At 53.8% G+C, this 18251-nt stretch overlaps 2 protein-coding genes across 7 annotated transcripts in view; both read right to left on the bottom strand.

Moving 5' to 3' along the window:
• Nucleotides 1-14030, bottom strand: part of MTG1 (mitochondrial ribosome associated GTPase 1) — a 15001-nt gene extending 971 nt beyond the window's left edge. The window contains exons 1-11 of one of the 6 annotated variants that reach the window (XR_013334837.1): nt 13808-14030; nt 12705-12769; nt 9708-9812; nt 7703-7783; nt 7115-7171; nt 6680-6770; nt 5153-5214; nt 4618-4714; nt 4181-4262; nt 905-989; nt 186-298 (exon numbers count right to left, since the gene is read on the bottom strand). Coding sequence is in view for 4 of the 6 variants with exons in the window: in XM_077763024.1 (XP_077619150.1) it covers nt 186-298; nt 4181-4262; nt 4618-4714; nt 5153-5214; nt 6680-6770; nt 7115-7171; nt 7703-7783; nt 9708-9812; nt 12705-12769; nt 13808-13919 (865 nt within the window). In the remaining 2 variants the exon portion in view is untranslated. Of the gene's footprint in view, nt 1-185; nt 299-904; nt 990-4180; nt 4263-4617; nt 4715-5152; nt 5215-6679; nt 6771-7114; nt 7172-7702; nt 7784-9707; nt 9813-12704; nt 12770-13359; nt 13775-13807 lie in introns of those variants that run through there. The other 5 variants (XR_013334838.1, XM_077763028.1, XM_077763024.1 and 2 more) reach the window with 5 other exon arrangements.
• Nucleotides 14031-16761: 2731 nt separating this feature from the next.
• Nucleotides 16762-18251, bottom strand: part of PAOX (polyamine oxidase) — an 18846-nt gene continuing 17356 nt past the window's right edge. Inside the window, exon 9 of the mRNA XM_077762929.1 lies at nt 16762-16996. Coding sequence (XP_077619055.1) covers nt 16853-16996 — 144 coding nt within the window. The 3' untranslated portion in view covers nt 16762-16852. The remainder of the gene's footprint in view (nt 16997-18251) is intronic.

Raw genomic sequence — 18251 nt, 5'->3', positions numbered from 1 at the left:
GGTACCCAGCACCTCCAGGCAGGGCCACCTTGCTCTCTTCAGGCTGGACTGAGAGCCAGCCCCTCTGCAGAACCTCCATTCCAGAACAGCCACGTGTGCCCACAGGGTCCTCCCCCAGCAGCCAGGGGCCGCTCAACAGGCTGGTCCTTCAAGCCCAGGCCGAGGCTGATGCCCCCACATCTCACCCGTGCCTGTGAGCACTTTCACCTTCTGTGTCTTCCCCAGTCTCACAGCCACCTGCTTCAGCACGGAGGCGATGTCGTCACAGGCTCCGCCCAGGCCGTAATGCCGCACGTACCTACACACAGACCAGCAGCGGGGGAGTGGGTACTGGGCCAGGACCTGCTGGGTCACGCCCAGCTCCACAAAGGGCCCCTCGCACATGTGGGCGTGAGCGCCCACCATGGAGCTGCCAACGCCTGTCCCCCCGCGTGGCCACGGCCAGCTGCCCTGAGGACCACTTCCCCGCTGGAGCCTGTGTTTGCCATGGCGGGAAAACTGCGTCATCCACCCGGCTTCCGAGCGGGAGACGCTCAGTGCCTCTGGGCACATGCAAGGTCAGGGTCGCCAGGGTCGCCAGCACTCTCTCTAGGGAAGAATGAGCAGGGCTGACTGCTGTTTTCTGTAGCCCACAGACCAGCACAAACCGACTCAGTACCCGCCTCTGCTGAGAACCGTCTGGTGTCTCTTGGGGACTCCCTGCCCCACGAGACGCTGGCTCTGGGCCTGATGGGAAAGGCCAGGACAGGGCCGGGCATGTCTGATCCTGAAGGGCTGAAGGAGACAAGCCCCATCCACAGACAAGCACCTCCCTGAACCCCAGGAGCCGGGAGACACGACCAACACCTCTGCTGGTCAACCGTCTCTAAACCTCCCGGCAGCCAGGGCGAACGGTGGGATTCACCTGTGGGTCCACAGTGTGGGGGGGCTCAGCCACGAGGAGATCCCACGTGGGTACCGGAGTGCCCATCTTGGAGGACGTCTGCATCCTGAGGAAGGCAGGTCCCAAATCAAACTTGCGGCCCCTCTGTCCCGTGCACCCCACACTAGCACGCACCCAGGGGCTGCCCCTGCAGGAGACGGCTGCCTGTTCTCTAGAAACGCTACAGGGCCGTGGAGGCCCACACAGACTCCCATGGAAGTGAAACAAAAAAATTAATTTGAAATCCCACTACCTCCATGCAAAATGAAGTAACGAGAACTGAATTTACCTCCCACCTGAAACAACCAAAAACATAGAGACCTTAAAATGATGGTTTTAAGGCACCACAACTCACGTTACAAAGGATGTAAATAGTGACTGACAACTGCCTAGCCTGGCACCTGGAGGCCCCAGGGGGCCCGGAGGGTGGCCGGAGTGCGGGCCCAGTAAAGTCCCACGACAGAACCAGAGAGGGCAGAGCTGCCCAGAGAGAATTCTGGAAGCCTGCCATCCTCCATATTTAGCAGACGAGGGATCTGCACACATGAGAAAGGAACGTCCCCAAAGCAGAGGCCAGGAAGGACCACCCAGAGGCACAAGGGCGGTGGTCAGTGCTCACAGAGAGCCCGGAGCGGATGGAAACCTCGTGACCCAGCGGGTGCAGCGGAGGGGGTGGGGGCCCTGCCTCAGTCAGGCCTGGAAAGAACTGTTTCCAGATAACTGTCTCAAGCAAAGCTCAAGGCTTTGTGCAGGAACTTGAAGACACTTATCACTCAGAAAGGTAAAATTCCAAACGCCAAGCACCCAAGCAAACGTGACCCGGCGTGCACAGCAGGAACCAGACTCATCGTGGGGAGGGAGTCGGTCAGCTGAAGGCGCTCCAGATGTTGGGATCAGCAAAGACGTTAAATCGGTCATTATGACCACGTTCCACGTGGTTACAAAGTTAAGTAGATACACAGAAGATGTAAAACATGATCCAAACTGGACCAGAGACCAGCACTGTGGGACACATACTGGTGGGCACCAGCAGCAGGCCAGACAGGCAGGGTGCAGGCGGGTCGCCCACAGGGCAGCAGCGTGCACAGCTGGTCCTGAGGACATGAGCAGGCGGGAACTGAAAACAGGAAGAAATAATGGTTGAAAATCTGGTAAAAGCTACAAAGCCATAGATCTAAGAACTCAGCAAACTATAAACACGAGAAACATGAAGAAAACCATACGGGTCCCATCCTCATAAACTGCTCAAAAGCAAGATAGAGAGACAAGCCTACAGGCAGCTGGAGGAACAAAGACCGTGTGATAGAGTCCTCGCCAGAAAGAGCCGGTGAGACAGGGGTGGGACAGCAAATCTCCAGTCCTGGAATAACTGTCCATCTAGACCTTCACACAGAGGGCAAGTGCCTTTCCAAAACGAACATGGAATACAGGTCTCTCTGAACAAACTTCAGCAGCAGGCCTGCATCGCAGTAGACACTACAGGAGACCGCCAGGGGACGGCGACCCCGGACAGAACGTGGATCTGCACAGAGAAACAAGCACTGTCCACAAACTGTAAAGCACTGGGCAAACGCTAAGATTACTTCTCATACTTGAAGTCTCTGTAGGAGCAAAAACAGTACATCTCAGGCTTAAAAAATACATGAAAACAAGATATAAAACAACAAAAGCCCAAAGATCACGAGAAATATGGAGATACACTATCGTAAGGTGCTTGCGCTCCATGAGACGTGTCTATCACCTAACCCTCCTCACACCCTGAGGCAACCTCCTCTCAGCGTTACAGAGGCGAGCTGACGCAGGGGAGGGAGGGGATGAGAGTCCCAGTAATCTAGAAAAGGCCAAAGAGAGAGACAGAGACAGAGAGGCAGAGGAAGAGAAAGAGAGAGAAAGAGATAGAGACATAGACAAGGATGCAGAGAGAGACAGAGAGAAAGATGAAGAGAGCAGAGAGAGAGGCAGGCAGATGCAGAGAGAGACAGAGAGAGAGATGAAGAGAGCAGAGAGAGAGGCAGGCAGATGCAGAGAAAGGAAAAAGAACAAGGGACATACGGAACAAAGAGTAAGATGACAAATTTAACCCTAATGTCAATAATCACATCACATGTAAATAGTCCAAATACCCAAAATAAAAGACAGAAATGGTCAGACTGGATAAGTAACAAGACCTCACTACCTGTACACAGCCTATGACAAACATACTTGATTTCATTTTATTTTAATAATTCATGTATTTATTTTGAGAGAGAGAGAGAGCACGTGCGTGTGCAAGCGGGGGAGGGGAAGAGAGTGGCTCAGTCCCACGAACTGTGAGACCATGACCTGAGCTGAAATCAAGAGTCAGACACTTAACTGCCTGAGTGCCCCAGGCACCCTGAGAAACACATTTTAAATATAAAGACACAAACGTGCTCCATGTGAATGGATAAGAAAATACGCACCACATGAACACTCATCAGAAGCTGCAGTAAGTGTGTAACCACCAGATGAGGTCGGTGTCAGAGCAGAAAGTATTGTGAAGATCAAGAAAGTCATTTTGACCGATAAAGGCATCAGATCGGGAGGACATGATGACCCCCAGACTGTCCCGCACCTCACAACAGGGCTCCCGAATGCTGCAGCAGACACAGAGCTGCAAGACACACAGACCGACCACAGGCAGAGATTTCAGTACCTTCTCTCAACAACCAAAGGCAAAAACAGAAGGAAAACCAGCAAAACAGAAATAATAATAAAACTGAACAGTAATCAATGAAAGAACAAACAACAGAGAAAGTCAATGAAACCAAATCAATAAAACCGAGAAAGCTCTGGCCAGACTGCGGTCCTCAACGCAATGAAGGACACCCAGCAAACACCCTGGAGTCACATCTTGCTCCTGGGCAAACAAACAAGGTGTAAATCTACACCAGGAAGGAGCGACTCATGGCACCACACAGAGGGATCTGAAAGTGGTCACGCCGAGGACAGGAACTCAGCAAGAGAGAGCACAGGATGTCAGAGGAAAGGACAGAGAACAGATGGCCAGCAGGGTGTGGCATGCGGGGCTTGGGGTCTCTCTGCGAAACAGGAGCAGGAGAAGGCAGGAAGGAGGGACCCCCGAAGAGCACAAGAAGTTTGGGGCTTTTCTTGACTGTGTAACAGACACATCAAACAGTACGCGGGCTGCTTGTCTAATATCTTAATGCTGCTATTTTTTTAACTATGTTTGTCCAGAACGAGAGAGAGGCGAGCTGCCTGCCCCGTACCTGCACTCACCCAAAGAGCTGGTGCCTGTTGAGGGTGTAGAGAAGGTAGTCGGCCAGGGTCTCCTCCCCAACAAGGTGGTCCAACACGGTTCCTAGAATGGGGCAGCCAGGGTGAGCCTGGCACACCAGCCTGGCTTCTGTACCCCAGGGCCCCTCCCTGTCTCAGCCAGAGGTGCTGCTGAGGAGAAGGGACCTGGCCTCTCCACTCCGGCTGTAACATGGGAGGAGGAAGGTGCTCTCTCCAAGAAGGGCTGCGCGGATCAGTGGGGCCGGAGCAGTGCCTGGCCCTCGTCTGCCCTGAGCTAGGACCGCACGGGCTGCTTGAGACCTCCACTCGGCACAGCGTTCCAGGGTGTGCAAGAGCAGGGCCGGGAAAGGCAGGCACAACCAGCCAGAGCTGGGGGCCCCAGGCAGCAGGAAGGGGCACGAAGGGTGACCCCAACTCACCACACAGGGCCAGCTTTAGGCCCATCTCCACGCTTTCGATCCGAGGAGCCAGCACCCCAGGAGTGTCCAGCAGGAACATCAGTGGCCGCTCACACACCTGTGGACACGGAGGTCCGTTGTGCCCGCGGCTCCCTGCAGGCTTGCTGCTGGGCGGCCCCCAGAGCCGGGTGTTAGGCTCCTGAGCTTCCGAGGAGGCCTTTCCACCAAGCTCGTGGGTGTCCCACTGGGTCAGTTCCCACTGATTTCAGAGAATAAGAGCAATAGCCCCCAAAGGCCCCAGGCTTCTCCCAGGGGAAAAAGGGAACGCATAGAAAAGCTGAGCAGAGCCTGAGGGAACGGGCCACTGTGTGACCTTAGGCAGGTGCCTGTTTCCCCTCCATAAAACAGGGGTGACGAGCACGCCCCCCCGCAGCTGATGGAAGTGCGGCAGCACTCGGCGGACTGGGTGAAGAGGGCAGGCGCGCCGCCCCCCAAGCGCTCAGGAAGCAGCAGGCGCCTGCGCGTGCAGCTCCTGGTCCAGCAGCCGAGGACCCACCTGGATTCTGGACATCACAGCTCTGGTGACCCCAGGCTCGCCGCCCACCCTGGTTGCTTTCCCTGTGGGATGAAAAGGGGGTGTTGGATGTACTAAACACAAGAAGCCTGCACACAAGCTTCAGAAGAAGAAATGACACACCCGGAAACCGACGAAGACCCAGATGAGCTCATGCTCAATTCAGCTCCAAACCAGCAGGGACCGCAACGTGCCTCCCCGGGGCCTGGGAGGGTGAGGACAGGCACCGCCTGGCTGTGGAGGTCAGCACAGAGCTACTGCTTCTTCACAGTGGGTTCCTCCCACCTGGACTTGACCCCTGTGCCCCCCAGCACCGAGCCTGCACCCGGCTGCCCCCACAGCACGGCCCACAACAGGCCTGTCTGGGAGCACAGCTCCTGACCAAGAAGCCAGATAAACTCAAGGGTAGAGATACATGTGTCCATCAGTGCATGAATGGAAAAGCAAAACACAGTAATATAAACATAAGGAAATATTATTCAGCCTTGGAAAGGAACGAAATTCTGACACGGCCCACAGTATGGATGGACCTTGGGGACATTATGCTCAGTGAAAAAGTTCAACAAAAAAGGACAAATACTGTGTGATTCCACTCGTGTGAGGTACCAGAGAGATCCAGGGACAGAAGGCAGATTAGAGGTGCCCAGGCAGTGGGAGGGGAGAGGGGGCTAGGGCTTATGTTTATAGACTCACTCAGTGTGAGACCATGGAAACGTGCAGAAATACTGTGATGGCTGCACAGCACTGAATATACTTAATGCCACCATTTTTTTTAAGCCACAATTAGAGAAAAGTAAACTTAAATAAAAGGTGATTTGACAATTCTCCAACAAGCACCAAAAACACCATCTGTAAAATACTGAACAGTTCAGCGGAGCTCAGTGTTTGGGTTTCTTGATAAAGAATGCATCGCTGGTGTGGAACATGAAGCTAGTGTGGGACTTGGTACTAAACATTGAAATACCTAATGGAAAAAAGGGTAGTGACAGAGCAAGCTGAGTGTGAGCACGTCTGTGTGACTCCAAGTCCGAATGAGCATGAAACAAGGAGACAGGCCCGGGGACTCCTGGGGGCCACTCCTGAGCAGTTGGGCAGGATGCCCACATTGGGGATCCCAATCACCCAGCCAGGGGGCTGCCCCATCAACCGCCTTCTGCCTGGTATCAGCCCCCATCTATCTGGCTACGCCTTGAGAACTAACACCAAAGAGACTTCCACGAAGGAGAACACAAAATCACCAATGGGCAGAAAAGTCATCCACGTGTTAAACATCTTAGCACTTCATGTTCAGGTAAGAGAACGAATTAAGTATAAAATCTGTGACAGGATGACTCTGTCTCACCATTTAACTTTACATCAGTTACCTGGGTCCTTCTGCTGCAAAGAGACAACCCTGAGGGGCCAGGAGGCCCTGGCTATGGATAAGTTTTGTCTTGGGGCCAGAGGAAGAGTGGCCACTCGCCAGAAAGAGCAAGGCACCACAGTGTCAGCTCACACGGCCAGCAGTACCTTTCTTGAGGTGCTGTCTCCTGAGCGCGTTGATGAGTGAGGACTTGCCCACGTTGGGGATCCCAATCACCATGGCACAGAACTCTAGGCTCTGCAGAGGCACATGAGCAGGGCGTCAGGACTCTACCCAGACCACTCACAGCCCCACCGAGAGCCTCAGGTGGCCCATGCAGTGGAACCCACAAACCCAGGCCAGTTCAGGGGAAGAAAGGTCACCATGGAGGCCTGCCAACCCAACAGGGCCACCCCCACCCCTGCTGCAAACAAGAGCACAGAGGGCAGCTCTGTGGGGCAGCACAGAGAGGGCCCCCAGGAGTTCTGGGGCTCAGTGACGGCCCAGCATGGGGACTGGTCCACCCACTGCTTAGCCGCTGAGCCCAGGACTCCTCTGCAGGAGGGACCACCCCACAGCCAGTACTGGGCCCCACAACTGACCTCACCTCGATGATAGCGGTAGCTGCTCCCAATCAGTCCCGTGACCATCGGGATGATCTGCAAAAGACAAACCACGCAGTGGCACGCTCGCACAGAAACTGACTTCTCCCTTAGCTTCTAGAGGTGGTGTACCCCCATGTCCAGCATCGGGGGACCAGGGCTCTGTCCACATCAGGATTTAGAATGTGCTGGCGGGGGGGTCACCTGTGCCCTGATCTGTCCTTCCACCACCAGCAAGCAGGTCAATCCCCCAGAGGGTGACGGCTGTGACTGCAGCCACCTTCCACAAAGATACGTCAGCCAAGGAAATCCTCAAAATACAACTGCGGAAAACGAGGCACCACACCCTCCAGGTGCCTGTCCAACAACAGCCCAGGGAGCACGCTACAGCCTGGCGCTGTGGCCTGCAGCCTGCAGGCTGCCCAGGGCTCACCTGCCCTCAACCAGAGGTAAGTGCGCCCCAGGCACCCCAGCAAACTCCTCCATTGCCACAACTCTGCTTCTTATAAGAGCATAAGGTAACCCATGGGATTTCTTTTAAATGTATTTAAGCAAAAGCATTAGAGTGTAAAACAAAGAAACACCTACCTGCTTGACATTCTCATCCCTTACACAGTTGGTGAAAACAATATTTTTTAGGCCTTCTCCTTCTAAGTGTTGTATAATTTTCTGAAAGAGATATTTTCATTTTAAAAATTAAATGAAAATATGGATGTGATATGCTAAAATCTAAGGATCTGAGATTGAAGGCCCACCCCCAGCCGGGCAAGGTGTGCTCTAGGTAAGGAGGCCCCATGGACCGCCCAGAGTAAGAGGGGGCTCCCGTGTAAGCACTGGAGGGAAGTGCCCTGGGCAGGCGCCCGAAGCTCCAGGCTCCAGTGGGGATGAGGGCTCAGCACAGAAACTGCTGCTCTCTCAGGACGCTGGCACCTTCATGGAAAGAAAATGAGCCACTTCCAGCGTGAAATTCTGCAGCTCTGGCTGGATGTGGCAATCTGGTTAGTCCTGAGTATTCTGACGAGCTCTCACAAAACTATCACTATAAACTCAGGCCTGAACCCAATCCAAATACAAAGTATATGCAATGCTTTAAAAGCTCGAAACTAAACTGAAGTTAATATGAATTTATTGATCCTAATATTGAGTGAAATCAATGTAGGAATCATATTTTTAAAAAGCCAGTTTGGTACTGTTTGACCACCCACTGACCTAAAAATGCCTAAATGAACCAAAAGTCATTTGCTAACTTAGTTTTTGTTACATGCTTTGTTTGTTATGATACAGATGAGGATACAGGCCACAACAAAGACATATTTGAAACCACCTTTTGAAGTGTATACATTCACATGGAATGTCCCCACCCACTACCCAGAGACAGACATGAGGGGCCACCCTGGAGCCTTCTCCTCTCTTCCCCAAGACCCGTGCCCAGGGCTCCTCTGCATGAGGAACACCTGAGAGGAGGAGCAGACACTCCCGCACCTCTCAGCCAGGTGACACACCGCTCTGTCCCGAGGTTAGGTCACATTATGTGCCCAACACTCCACAAAAATTAACACTTAAAGCAGAAGTAATCACTGATAAGACTCATGTCTCAACCAATAAAAGCAAAGCCTGTGATGCTAAGTAGACAGACGAACACCTTGCTCTGGGAGCGCTGGAGCCACCCCGTTCTGCACAGCAGGAGGGATTTAAATGACCAGAGGTGCCTGCACATGAGTTAGGGGTCGCCTCTGCTTGGATTCTCAGTAAACAAAGCGCTCCTGTATTTGATGTTTCCCCGGAAACCTTGTGACAGAGGTTTGGTTGAGGTTTAAGTGATCCAAACACACCACGACCAGCTGAGAAGCCAGCGTGCACTCTCCCTGCAGAGCAGACACTGCGCCACTAACGGCCTGAAAACAGCTTGGCTGGAACCCACAAGGGCCTGGCACCTGCCCTTCGGCAAGGATGCAATAATACAGCAAGAAAAGCAGGGTGAACACTCAAAAATACGCCCAGACTTTCATGTTTCTTGTCCCTCTGGGGCACACGGACATGCCCTGCACTCAGTCACTAGTGCCCCCAATCCTGTCTGCTTCGAAGACATTACTTTGGGCCTATAGGCCCTTTTAGCTGCCAGCGCACTTGGTGTGCAGGATTGGCTGGGCATCTGGGAGGCCATGGAACTGGCCAGTGTGGGTGCCTGGGGCAAATGCAGCCATCACAGGAGACCTCCAGGTCAGTACCTGTGGCCTGTGCCTATGGCCACCAGCCTCAAACAGCTACTGAAACTTAACTAAAATGAAACATAACATGAGTATCGCGTCTGCAGCAGGAGCCACACTGGGCCAGAGGACACCCAGTGGGGCCCCTGGCTCCAGCAGCAAAGCCTGGCCGCCTCCCATGGGAGATGCACTTTCTGGTCACCTAGACCATAAATTAAGCATTAGAGAGAAGCATGTCATTTCGAGAAATCATGCGGAAATACTCTGCAAACAAAAGGCTGTTTGCTAAAGTCAGCCTGCCTGACCGAATCAACATGGAGTCTGCTTGCGAGGGTGACCCTAGACACAACCCTGGTGCTGGAAGTGTCTGGAACGGGGACCTTCACCTGCTGCTCTTTCAGGTCCGCCAAGTCCATTTTGTTGAGGACCAGCACGTGGGGCTTAAGCCCCAGGGTTTCTTGAAACAGAGGGTTGCGGCCTGAAAGTGGAATGTGGCAAAATTAAGGCAAAAATACCTTTAGTGCTTTACTAGTCCATTATTGTCTCGTCTTGTTATGCAGATTGGCACCACTTTCAAAAGAAAATCTCTTATTTTTTTTAAGGCTTATTTATTTATTTTGAGAGAGGGAGCATGTGCACACAAGCAGGGGAAGGACAGAGAGAAAAGCAGAGAGAGAGAATCCCAAGCGGCTCCGCACTGTCAGAACAGAGCCTGATGCGGGGCTCAATCTTCCCATCACGACCTGAGCTGAAACCAAGAAGCTTAACCAACTGAGCCTGCCAAGGCGCCCCCAGAGGAAAATGTTTAGAAGGCACCGAGCAGAGGAGGCAGCCCCACCTCACACCGCAGCCCTGCCCTCCTGGCAGAGGGGAAGGACACCGGCTCACTGTCACGGAACCACCGCGTGCAAGCAGGGCAGTGGTTCCCACGTGCCTTCTCACACGGGAATGGTGGTGGCAAAACCAAAAAACAAAGCCCAGCGGAAGGTTTTATAGCGGGTTCTTTGTTTAGTTGCCAAGATACATGAGTTCAAAATGAATGACCTGATCACTTAAAAAGAGTGCTTCCCGTAAAGTCCTAACTAGTTTACCTCAAACCACTGCCACCCTCTGGTTACTGCCAAGGAGATGAAGGTCCCCCACGGAAACCACCACTGAAGGTTCCGCCTCCTTACTAGCACTGCCAGACCTTTCCTCCCTCGGCCAGGGCCCCTGGGGGATCATGACAGGTCCACCTCATGGGACCATAACCCAGGCAGGAGGGGAGGCCCATATATTTATCTTCTGAACACTCAGCCCCTACCCGGTGCTTCATCTCATATTGACTCCTGAGGCCTCGGGCACACCCTGGGCCCAGGTACCAGTTAAACTGCTGTGCCCACAGCCACAAATCACACTCTTCCCTCAAGGGTTAACCAATCCTGTATAATTCAGACTCCATCCCAGGGTTGCAACCCAGCCTAGGGCTGTCCTGGAGAAAAGGGCAGACATCTAGAAGCCAACAGGACAGGTGTCCTCTTACAAAGCACTGAATAGTAACTACAGGTTCCTCATTTTTGATAATCAAACATGATTGCCAGCAAACACTTTTGGCCAGCATCAGATATCCTACAATATTTCACCTACAATAAATAAACTCAATACTTTAATATAAAAGTTCCAACTCTTTGAAATAGTGAAAACTGTCCTCATCTACTGTCCCTGAAGTGGTAAGAACTCTCAAACCAACGCCTTTACCACACAAAGAGAATCCAAGCATAGCTCAAATACAATAAAAACAGGGTCTGAAAAGTACATGTTAAGGAGCAAGATCACCAGACCTTGCCGGTTCCCACCTCAAGCACGGAGGAAAGCCCTGCAGGCAAGGCCTTCGAAATGAAGGTTGCAGACCCCACCTCAACCTGGAAGGCCTGGGCACGGCAGGCAGAGGTCAGAGACAAGCAATCATACCTACCTATAAATGGGGAGCCTCAAAACACACAAGGCCTGGACCCCGCACCAGAGATTCTGATTAACCGGTCTGGAAAGGGGTCCAAATCAGGATTTTTAAAGCCTCCTGCGGGAACTCTATCATGTAGTGAGGGTTAGAGTTAAATGCCAGTAACTACGAGAGGTGAGGCTGCCAGCCATTATGGAATCAGACTAGACCAGAGCAGAGACCAGACAGGGGAGGTGGGTGGAGACAAGGCTACAAGCCAGGAATGCTTCCTGAGGCCTGGAGCACGGCCTGATGCAGGAAGGAGGGCCTCTCCTGTGCCACTATAATCCCCACACCCAATTCCAAGCGTTGGGAATGGAAGGGGGGAGGGGACACCACCAAGCATCTCTGACGCACCACCAGGACATCCTACAATTTAACTCGATTCTGGCACTATCTGCCTGGAGAAAGAGACCCCACAGGTTAAGGGTTCAGTCTCACAATGTACCCCCTCCCCACCCCACCTCCACCACCGTCAGGTGCCAATCCCGAGTCCAGGTGGTCACCCTGCCTCTGACCAACTTGTTATAGGTGGGAGGTTCCCACAACCCCCTCTTCAGATTCAAGAAGTTTGCTAGAGCAGCTCACAGCACTTCGGAGAAACATTTTACTTCCTAGATTACTGGCCTATTATAAAAGGTTATAACTCAGGAAGAGCCAGATAGAAGAAACGAATAAGGCAACGCATGAGGGAGTGGGACACAGAGCTTTCATGCTCTGAAAGTGCCCTCTCCCTCCATATCCACGTTTGCCAACCCAGAAGCTCTCTGAACTCTGTCCTTTTAGGGGTTTTTTTAGGTTTCATTAAACAGGCTTGATTAATTAAATCATTGGCCACTGGCAATCAATCCCACTTCCAGCCCCTAGCATCTCCCCTGGCAACCAGCCCTCAAACTTCAGAGAGCTAGTAGCTTTCCAAAAGTCACCTAGTCAACGTAACAGACACCTTCTTATCACTCTCGTCACTTAAGAAACACCCTGGGTTTGTGGTGCCTGGGTGGCTTGGCTGGTGTCAGACTTCAGCTCAGGTAATGATCTCCATCATGACCTCACAGTTCATCGGTTTGAGCCCTGCGTCAGGCTCTCTGCTGTCAGTGTTCTCACTCTCTCCCTCTCTCTCTGCCCCTCTCCCACTCTTTCTCTCTCTCTCTCAAAAATAAATAAACTTATTTAAATGAATAAGTTTTAAATAAACTTAAAAAAAAAAAAGAAATACCCAAAGTTTTAGGAGCCCTGTGCCAGAAACAGGGACAAAGACCAAATATGTATATCCATATACATATATGTATATATATACACACACCCCCATATATACCTATATATTCACCTATACGTACTTATTTACCTATATGTGTGTATATACAAACTTATCATAAATCACAGTATCACCACTACTAAAGGATATCCGGGCATCATGGACCTCGATGATACAGTCCACCACCTTCAGGCTGCTCTGCATCTTCTTCAGCCCTGGAAAACAGAAGAAAGATGCCTAAGGGAAGGCGTGTATGGCTTTTCAAGAGGGACTGGGTGAAGCCGAACGCTCAAGAATGACACACCACCACAGACCACCTAAAGAGAATACATCTGAGTGCTGATCTTAAGTCACCATAACTGACACCCACTAGCTGAGGATCGCTTCCAAATTCAACAACGGTGTCTCCAGAAAGAGGTCCTGCCTGAAGGGCAGCAGCATGTCTGGGGTGGAGCCACTTCTAGGGCTCCGGGTGCAGTATTTAACATCCATGGGTCTTGGTCTCAGCCTTAAAAGGGTAACTCTGACCACCCAACTCCCTGGGCCCTCCACGCTCTGTGGACATGCTGCTGCCTAAGTTTCGACCTCAGCCACAGGCCTGGACGCGCCACACGCTCGCACAGCACTGGACTCTCCCTTAACCAGGAACACCACGCACAGCGAAAGAAAGCACCCCCTTCCCCAGCAGTGGCCCTCAGACGGAGACGCCCCGCGCAGCCGGGTCCTCCGCACAGCCTCGGACGCCCGAGGGCGGACACCTGCGCCCCGCACTGCGCAGGGGCGGGCGCAGCGGGCACCCGCTCACCGTTTACGCGACGAGCAGAGCGCGCTGAGGGGAGCGGCACCGGGCGATCGCTGACACGGAGAACCGCGCCGAGCCCACGCGTCTGCTCACGCACATTTTTACAAACCAACAGCAAGACTCCTAGAGGGTTTCAGGCAGAAGACAGCAACGCCCGAGTCTTAACGGTTTGCAGTGACAATAACTGAATATTCGCAGCTCGGCGAGGGCTTTCCTACCACCATTTCATCTGGTGCTAAAACAAGATTCAGGAAAGTACGGCTTTGTAGACACAGATGTGGAAACGGAGGCTTGAGGGAACAAAGTGGCAGAAGGGACTTGCGGGGCCTCAGGCCCGCCCCCGGGCCTCCGCCGCCTCCCGCCCAGCGCGCGGGCAGCCTAACGAGCGAGCGGGTGCCGGGGTCCCCGGGCCTGACCGCGCAAACACAGGCCCCTCCAGGGCCCCGCTCACCCTTGGCCATGTGGCCCGGAAACCAGCGCGCCACGTCGCGACCGCCCAGAGGGAAGCTCTCTCGCCAGGCGACCCCTGCGGCGCCGCACAGCGCACGGGAGGCCAGCCTCATGGCGCTGCGACCTGGAGTGTCGCACTGCGCGGAGGAACCTCTCCCCCGACGGACCTCTCCGGCCAGCCCACCACCACCCGGTCTGTTGGTTCCGGCGCTTCAAGAGACAGCCGTGCGGCCCGCGCGTGCGCACTACACTTCTTTGGGCGCGGGAAGGAGCCCGGGGGCGGGGCGGGGCGGGGCTACAAGCCGGCCTGAGGCCTGTGCTCTCCGGGGACTTGTCAGGAGGCCTGGGCATTCGTGGATACCTTAGCGTTTTCCAGTTCTTCCTTCAATGTATTCTGAGTATAACTGTAACATAACTTAGCTGTCCCCTGCCAGTGTTTGACCTCTTTTTACAAACTTGGTTAAAATTTTCAAATATTTTAAATGTACCCTATTTATGTAATATCCTCTTTTCCTTTTTCAAGTACTCCAGGTTTTAAACAAAGCCTTTCCAAATATTGACTGCAGTTCTGCTACATTAAATCTGTTAACACACTGAGCCTGGAATTCCCACTGCTCCAATACTCTGTGTAAATGTAGTCTGGATTGGGGGGGGGGTTGTTTGTTTGTTTATTTTTGCGAGAGACACAGACCGAGCAGGAAAGGGACAGAGAGAGATGGAGACACAGAATCTGAAGCAGCTCCAGGCTCAAAGCTGTCAGCACAGAGTCCGACAAGGACTTCCAATTCATGTGCTGGCAAGATCGACCTGAGCTGAAGTCAGAGGCCCAACCAACTGAGCCACCCAAGAGCCCCAGGTTTTAGCTTTAAATCTGAGTCCAACCAACTACTCAGTGCACACTGGGTACAAGAGTATTACTCTAAATGGAATTTTTGAAACAAGTTCCTAAAATTCCAAACATGCTTCTCAGCAATAAAGATTCTCAGCACAAAAATGTCACTACTGTGTTGGTCTTAAACCTCCTAATTGTCAGCACTAAACATTCCAAGTGTTAAGAAACAACTCCCCACCATGGGAGATAAGCCATCCCAGGTGGCTTCCAGATGAGTTAGACACCAGCCTCCAGCCCCTCCTCGCCAAGCAGGTGTCCCACCACAAGGACAGCCTTTGCCACTCTGGATACGAGAAACATCTCCCAAAAGCATGTGACTCAATGAAACCTTGGATGGATGTCAACAATACAGATCACTGCACCTGAGGGACGCTGCAGGCTCTCAGAGACCTAGGGCTGTAAACCAAAGTAAAACCCTGTTGGGGCACCTGAGTGGCTCAGTCAGTTAAGCGTCCAACTTCGGCTCAGGTCATGGTGTCACGGTTCTTGAGTTCAAGCCCCGTGTCAGGCTCTGTGTCTCCTTCTCTCTCTCCCCCTCCCCCACTTGTGTGCTCCTTTTCTCTTTCAGAAATAAACATTAAAAAAAAAAAAAAAAAAAGACCTGTTGAATCCTTTCTCTCACAGCTCAGTGGTAGGTGTCCCATGCAAAATCACTCCAGTGACACACAGCAGGGACACACATACAGATCTCTAGGGTGGAGGCAGGGAAGACCCCTCAGAGAAGCTATCCAATCCCAGAGGGGAAGGTATGAGAAGGGCCTGTGCATAGTGTGCTGGGGCCGAGGGCATGTTGGGCACCACTTGGGATTGGGGAATAGCCCAGACAGACCTGGCCCCAAGACCCTTCTTCCAAATACACATACAGTCACCCCGAGCCAGGGTGCCCCCACCCTGCAGCAGGACACAGACTGCAGCCGGAGATACGAGGACAGGCACAAGCCACCGACTTCAAAGTGGGTGTGGGGCCAGCAGCCCCACTGGCTGCAGCGTGGGGTCCAGACCTCTGCAGCTCCTGCGCCTTCCTCCAAAGCATCACCCTCCAGGATGCGAGGGCGATCTGGCTGCGACATCTGTCACCCCATTGATCGCCAGGGTTGATTCGGCTGAGCTGATTCGGCTGGCTAGGCGGGTGTCCCCTTCCTGCCTCACCGCTCCATGCGCGTCCCTCCTGAAGCCGCGTGCTCGGTCGAAGAGGACGACCTTCCCCGATAGAGGAGGACCGTTCTTCGGTCCCCTGCTAGAGCCTCCAAACAACTCTCAAAGCACCACCCTCCAGACACACCTGCCTCCCCGCAGGGCCTGTCCTGGGAAGATGCCCAAGCTCTGAGGTGGCAGTCATGAGACTGGGTAATTACTGACCTTGACCTCTAGGTACTTCATGCTTTCCCCAGCTGTGAAAATAGCGGCACTTGGACGCCCTCTCTGGGACACTTGGAGAGCACAGCAAAGTAAGATGAGGTCAGCTGAGCAGACCCCACACTCTCACCCCAGCACTGCCCGCTGCTGACGCGCTCCCCACTCACCCTGACACACCAGCTGTGCCCCTCCTCTGCACTCCTGAGGCCTCGTTGTTCATTCACTTCCTCCAGAAAACCTCTGGCCCCAGGTCAGGGAGGGGTGCTCTGTGCACTGATGTCTCCCACTGCCTGGCCCCCACCCAGCCCACCACGCTGCCGTGGGTGTCAGCTAAAGTATCTTGTCAGCGCAGTTCTGAGCACCAGCAATGAGAGCTCGGGGACACCATGGGATGCCTGGGAGCAGGGGCAGCCACAGCTCCCAAAGTTCCGGGAACTCAGGGGAGGGGGCACCGGGCCCCGCGGTGACCAGGTGAAGACAGAAGAGACAGATGCTGCAGCGCTGAGATGGAAGGATGAGGAGACACAGAGGCTCTGACACACTTTATGTGCACACCCTCAGCGGCGGTGGCGGCGCCCTGCGTCACACTTCTCCAGGAAGACCCTGCGCTCAGCTCAAGCTCGGCCCTGCCCAGACTCCGTGATAAATGAGAGCTTCCCCCAGTCACCAAAAAAAGGAAGGCTGTCATTAACATCCCCAAATCTCAAGCCAGGCCAGACACTGTCAGAGGAAAGGTTGGTGCCAGCCTCCCCCAGCACAGGACGGGCAGAGCCCGGCTCAGAATGGAAGGAGCAGAGCTCAGAGCCGGGGCCCAGGCAGCCGTCCTTGGGGGTCCCACAGAGCGATGAGCCGGTCGGCCTCCCTCCAGCCAGACAGCAGAGCCCCGTGCGTGGTAGAGTAAAATGCCCGATGTGTGGCTTCCCCTGCAAACAGGACCTGGAGCTGCAAAGAGAAGCCGGGGTTAGCACAGGGCACAGCAGGCAGGCTGCAGCCACACAGCTGTCACTGCGGCCACAGAGCAAGTGTGTCCCAATATTCTTCTCTAACCCCACGGGGCCCTGAGACGGTCCATAAACATGAGCAAACACCCCTGGAATCAAATGTTACTGCAAAATGGAAAACTCAACAGACTGTTTGGGATGCAATGTTGAGAACATCATCCAAAACACAGAGTGAAACACCAAAGAGAAGGAAATTAGGAGGGAGAAAGAGAAGAACATTTGAGGACCAGCCCAGCATCCCAGCAACAGAAATCTCAGAAAGAGAAAAAGAAAAAGAAGAAAAAAGAACAAAGGGAAGACGAGCTAATCCAAGAGAACTTCCCGACTGACTGAGCAGCCACAGGGTAGAAGCGCGAGAGGCGTGAGGTGTGAAGCGAGGTGCGGGGCGCCCGTGGCCGCGTGCGGCAGGGAGGGGCCGCAGGGCCAGAGCAGGGCCTGTTGGGGAACGTTCTTCCAAGCTTCCTAGGAGGCAGGAAAGAAAGGGACCTGAATGGCTCTGGGCTTCCCCACAGCAGCACCGGAGAATGTGTCCCAAACGCTGAGGGAAGTGCCTCTCAAGCTAGGATTTCCACCCAATGTGTGGCTCTTACGTGGCTACAAGTGTTTGGAGACGCCTCCCACAGAAAGGTGGGCTCTGCGCCCCGCCCCTGGCACGTGGGCAGGCGTGTGACCGCGCCGGGCAGCGGAGTGTCAGCGTCCTGCTGCCAGGAACACCTGTGCTAAGAGCCCCGGGCGCCACGTGGGCAGCCGTGCTATGAGGAAGCCGGAGCCACATAGGCCACGGCAGGCGCTCCAGCCAGGGTCCCAGCCCAGGGCAGCCATGCAAGAGAAGAGGCCTCAGATGACCCCCACCCCAGCTCTGAGTGATTCCTGCAGGCCGAGCCTTCCCAGCCGAGACCCTGGACATCACGTGGCAGAAACGCACAATCGCCTGTGCCCACCTACAGGGTTGTCAGCACAATAAAGTATCTGCTTCCCACCACTGGGTGTAGGACGGGTTATTCTGTAGGGACAGGACTGGAACGCCTGAAGTATAAGGGTAGAAAAAGACATTTTCATACCTGCAAGCTTTCTCTAAACACTCACCTCCCATGCACCTCCTCCTCAAGAAGCTACTGGAATAAATGCTCCAACAAAGTAAGGGTGGGAAGCGGGGGCAGGCGGGCAGGCGGGGAGTGGGCAAGAGGGGCAGGCTC

Source organism: Crocuta crocuta, unplaced genomic scaffold (genome assembly GCF_008692635.1).
Source record: "Crocuta crocuta isolate KB4526 unplaced genomic scaffold, BGI_CrCroc_1.0 scaffold466, whole genome shotgun sequence".
Lineage (NCBI taxonomy): Eukaryota > Metazoa > Chordata > Mammalia > Carnivora > Hyaenidae > Crocuta > Crocuta crocuta.
The sequence above is the reverse complement of the archived record's forward strand: the minus strand, read 5'-3'. Positions and strand labels throughout refer to the sequence as shown.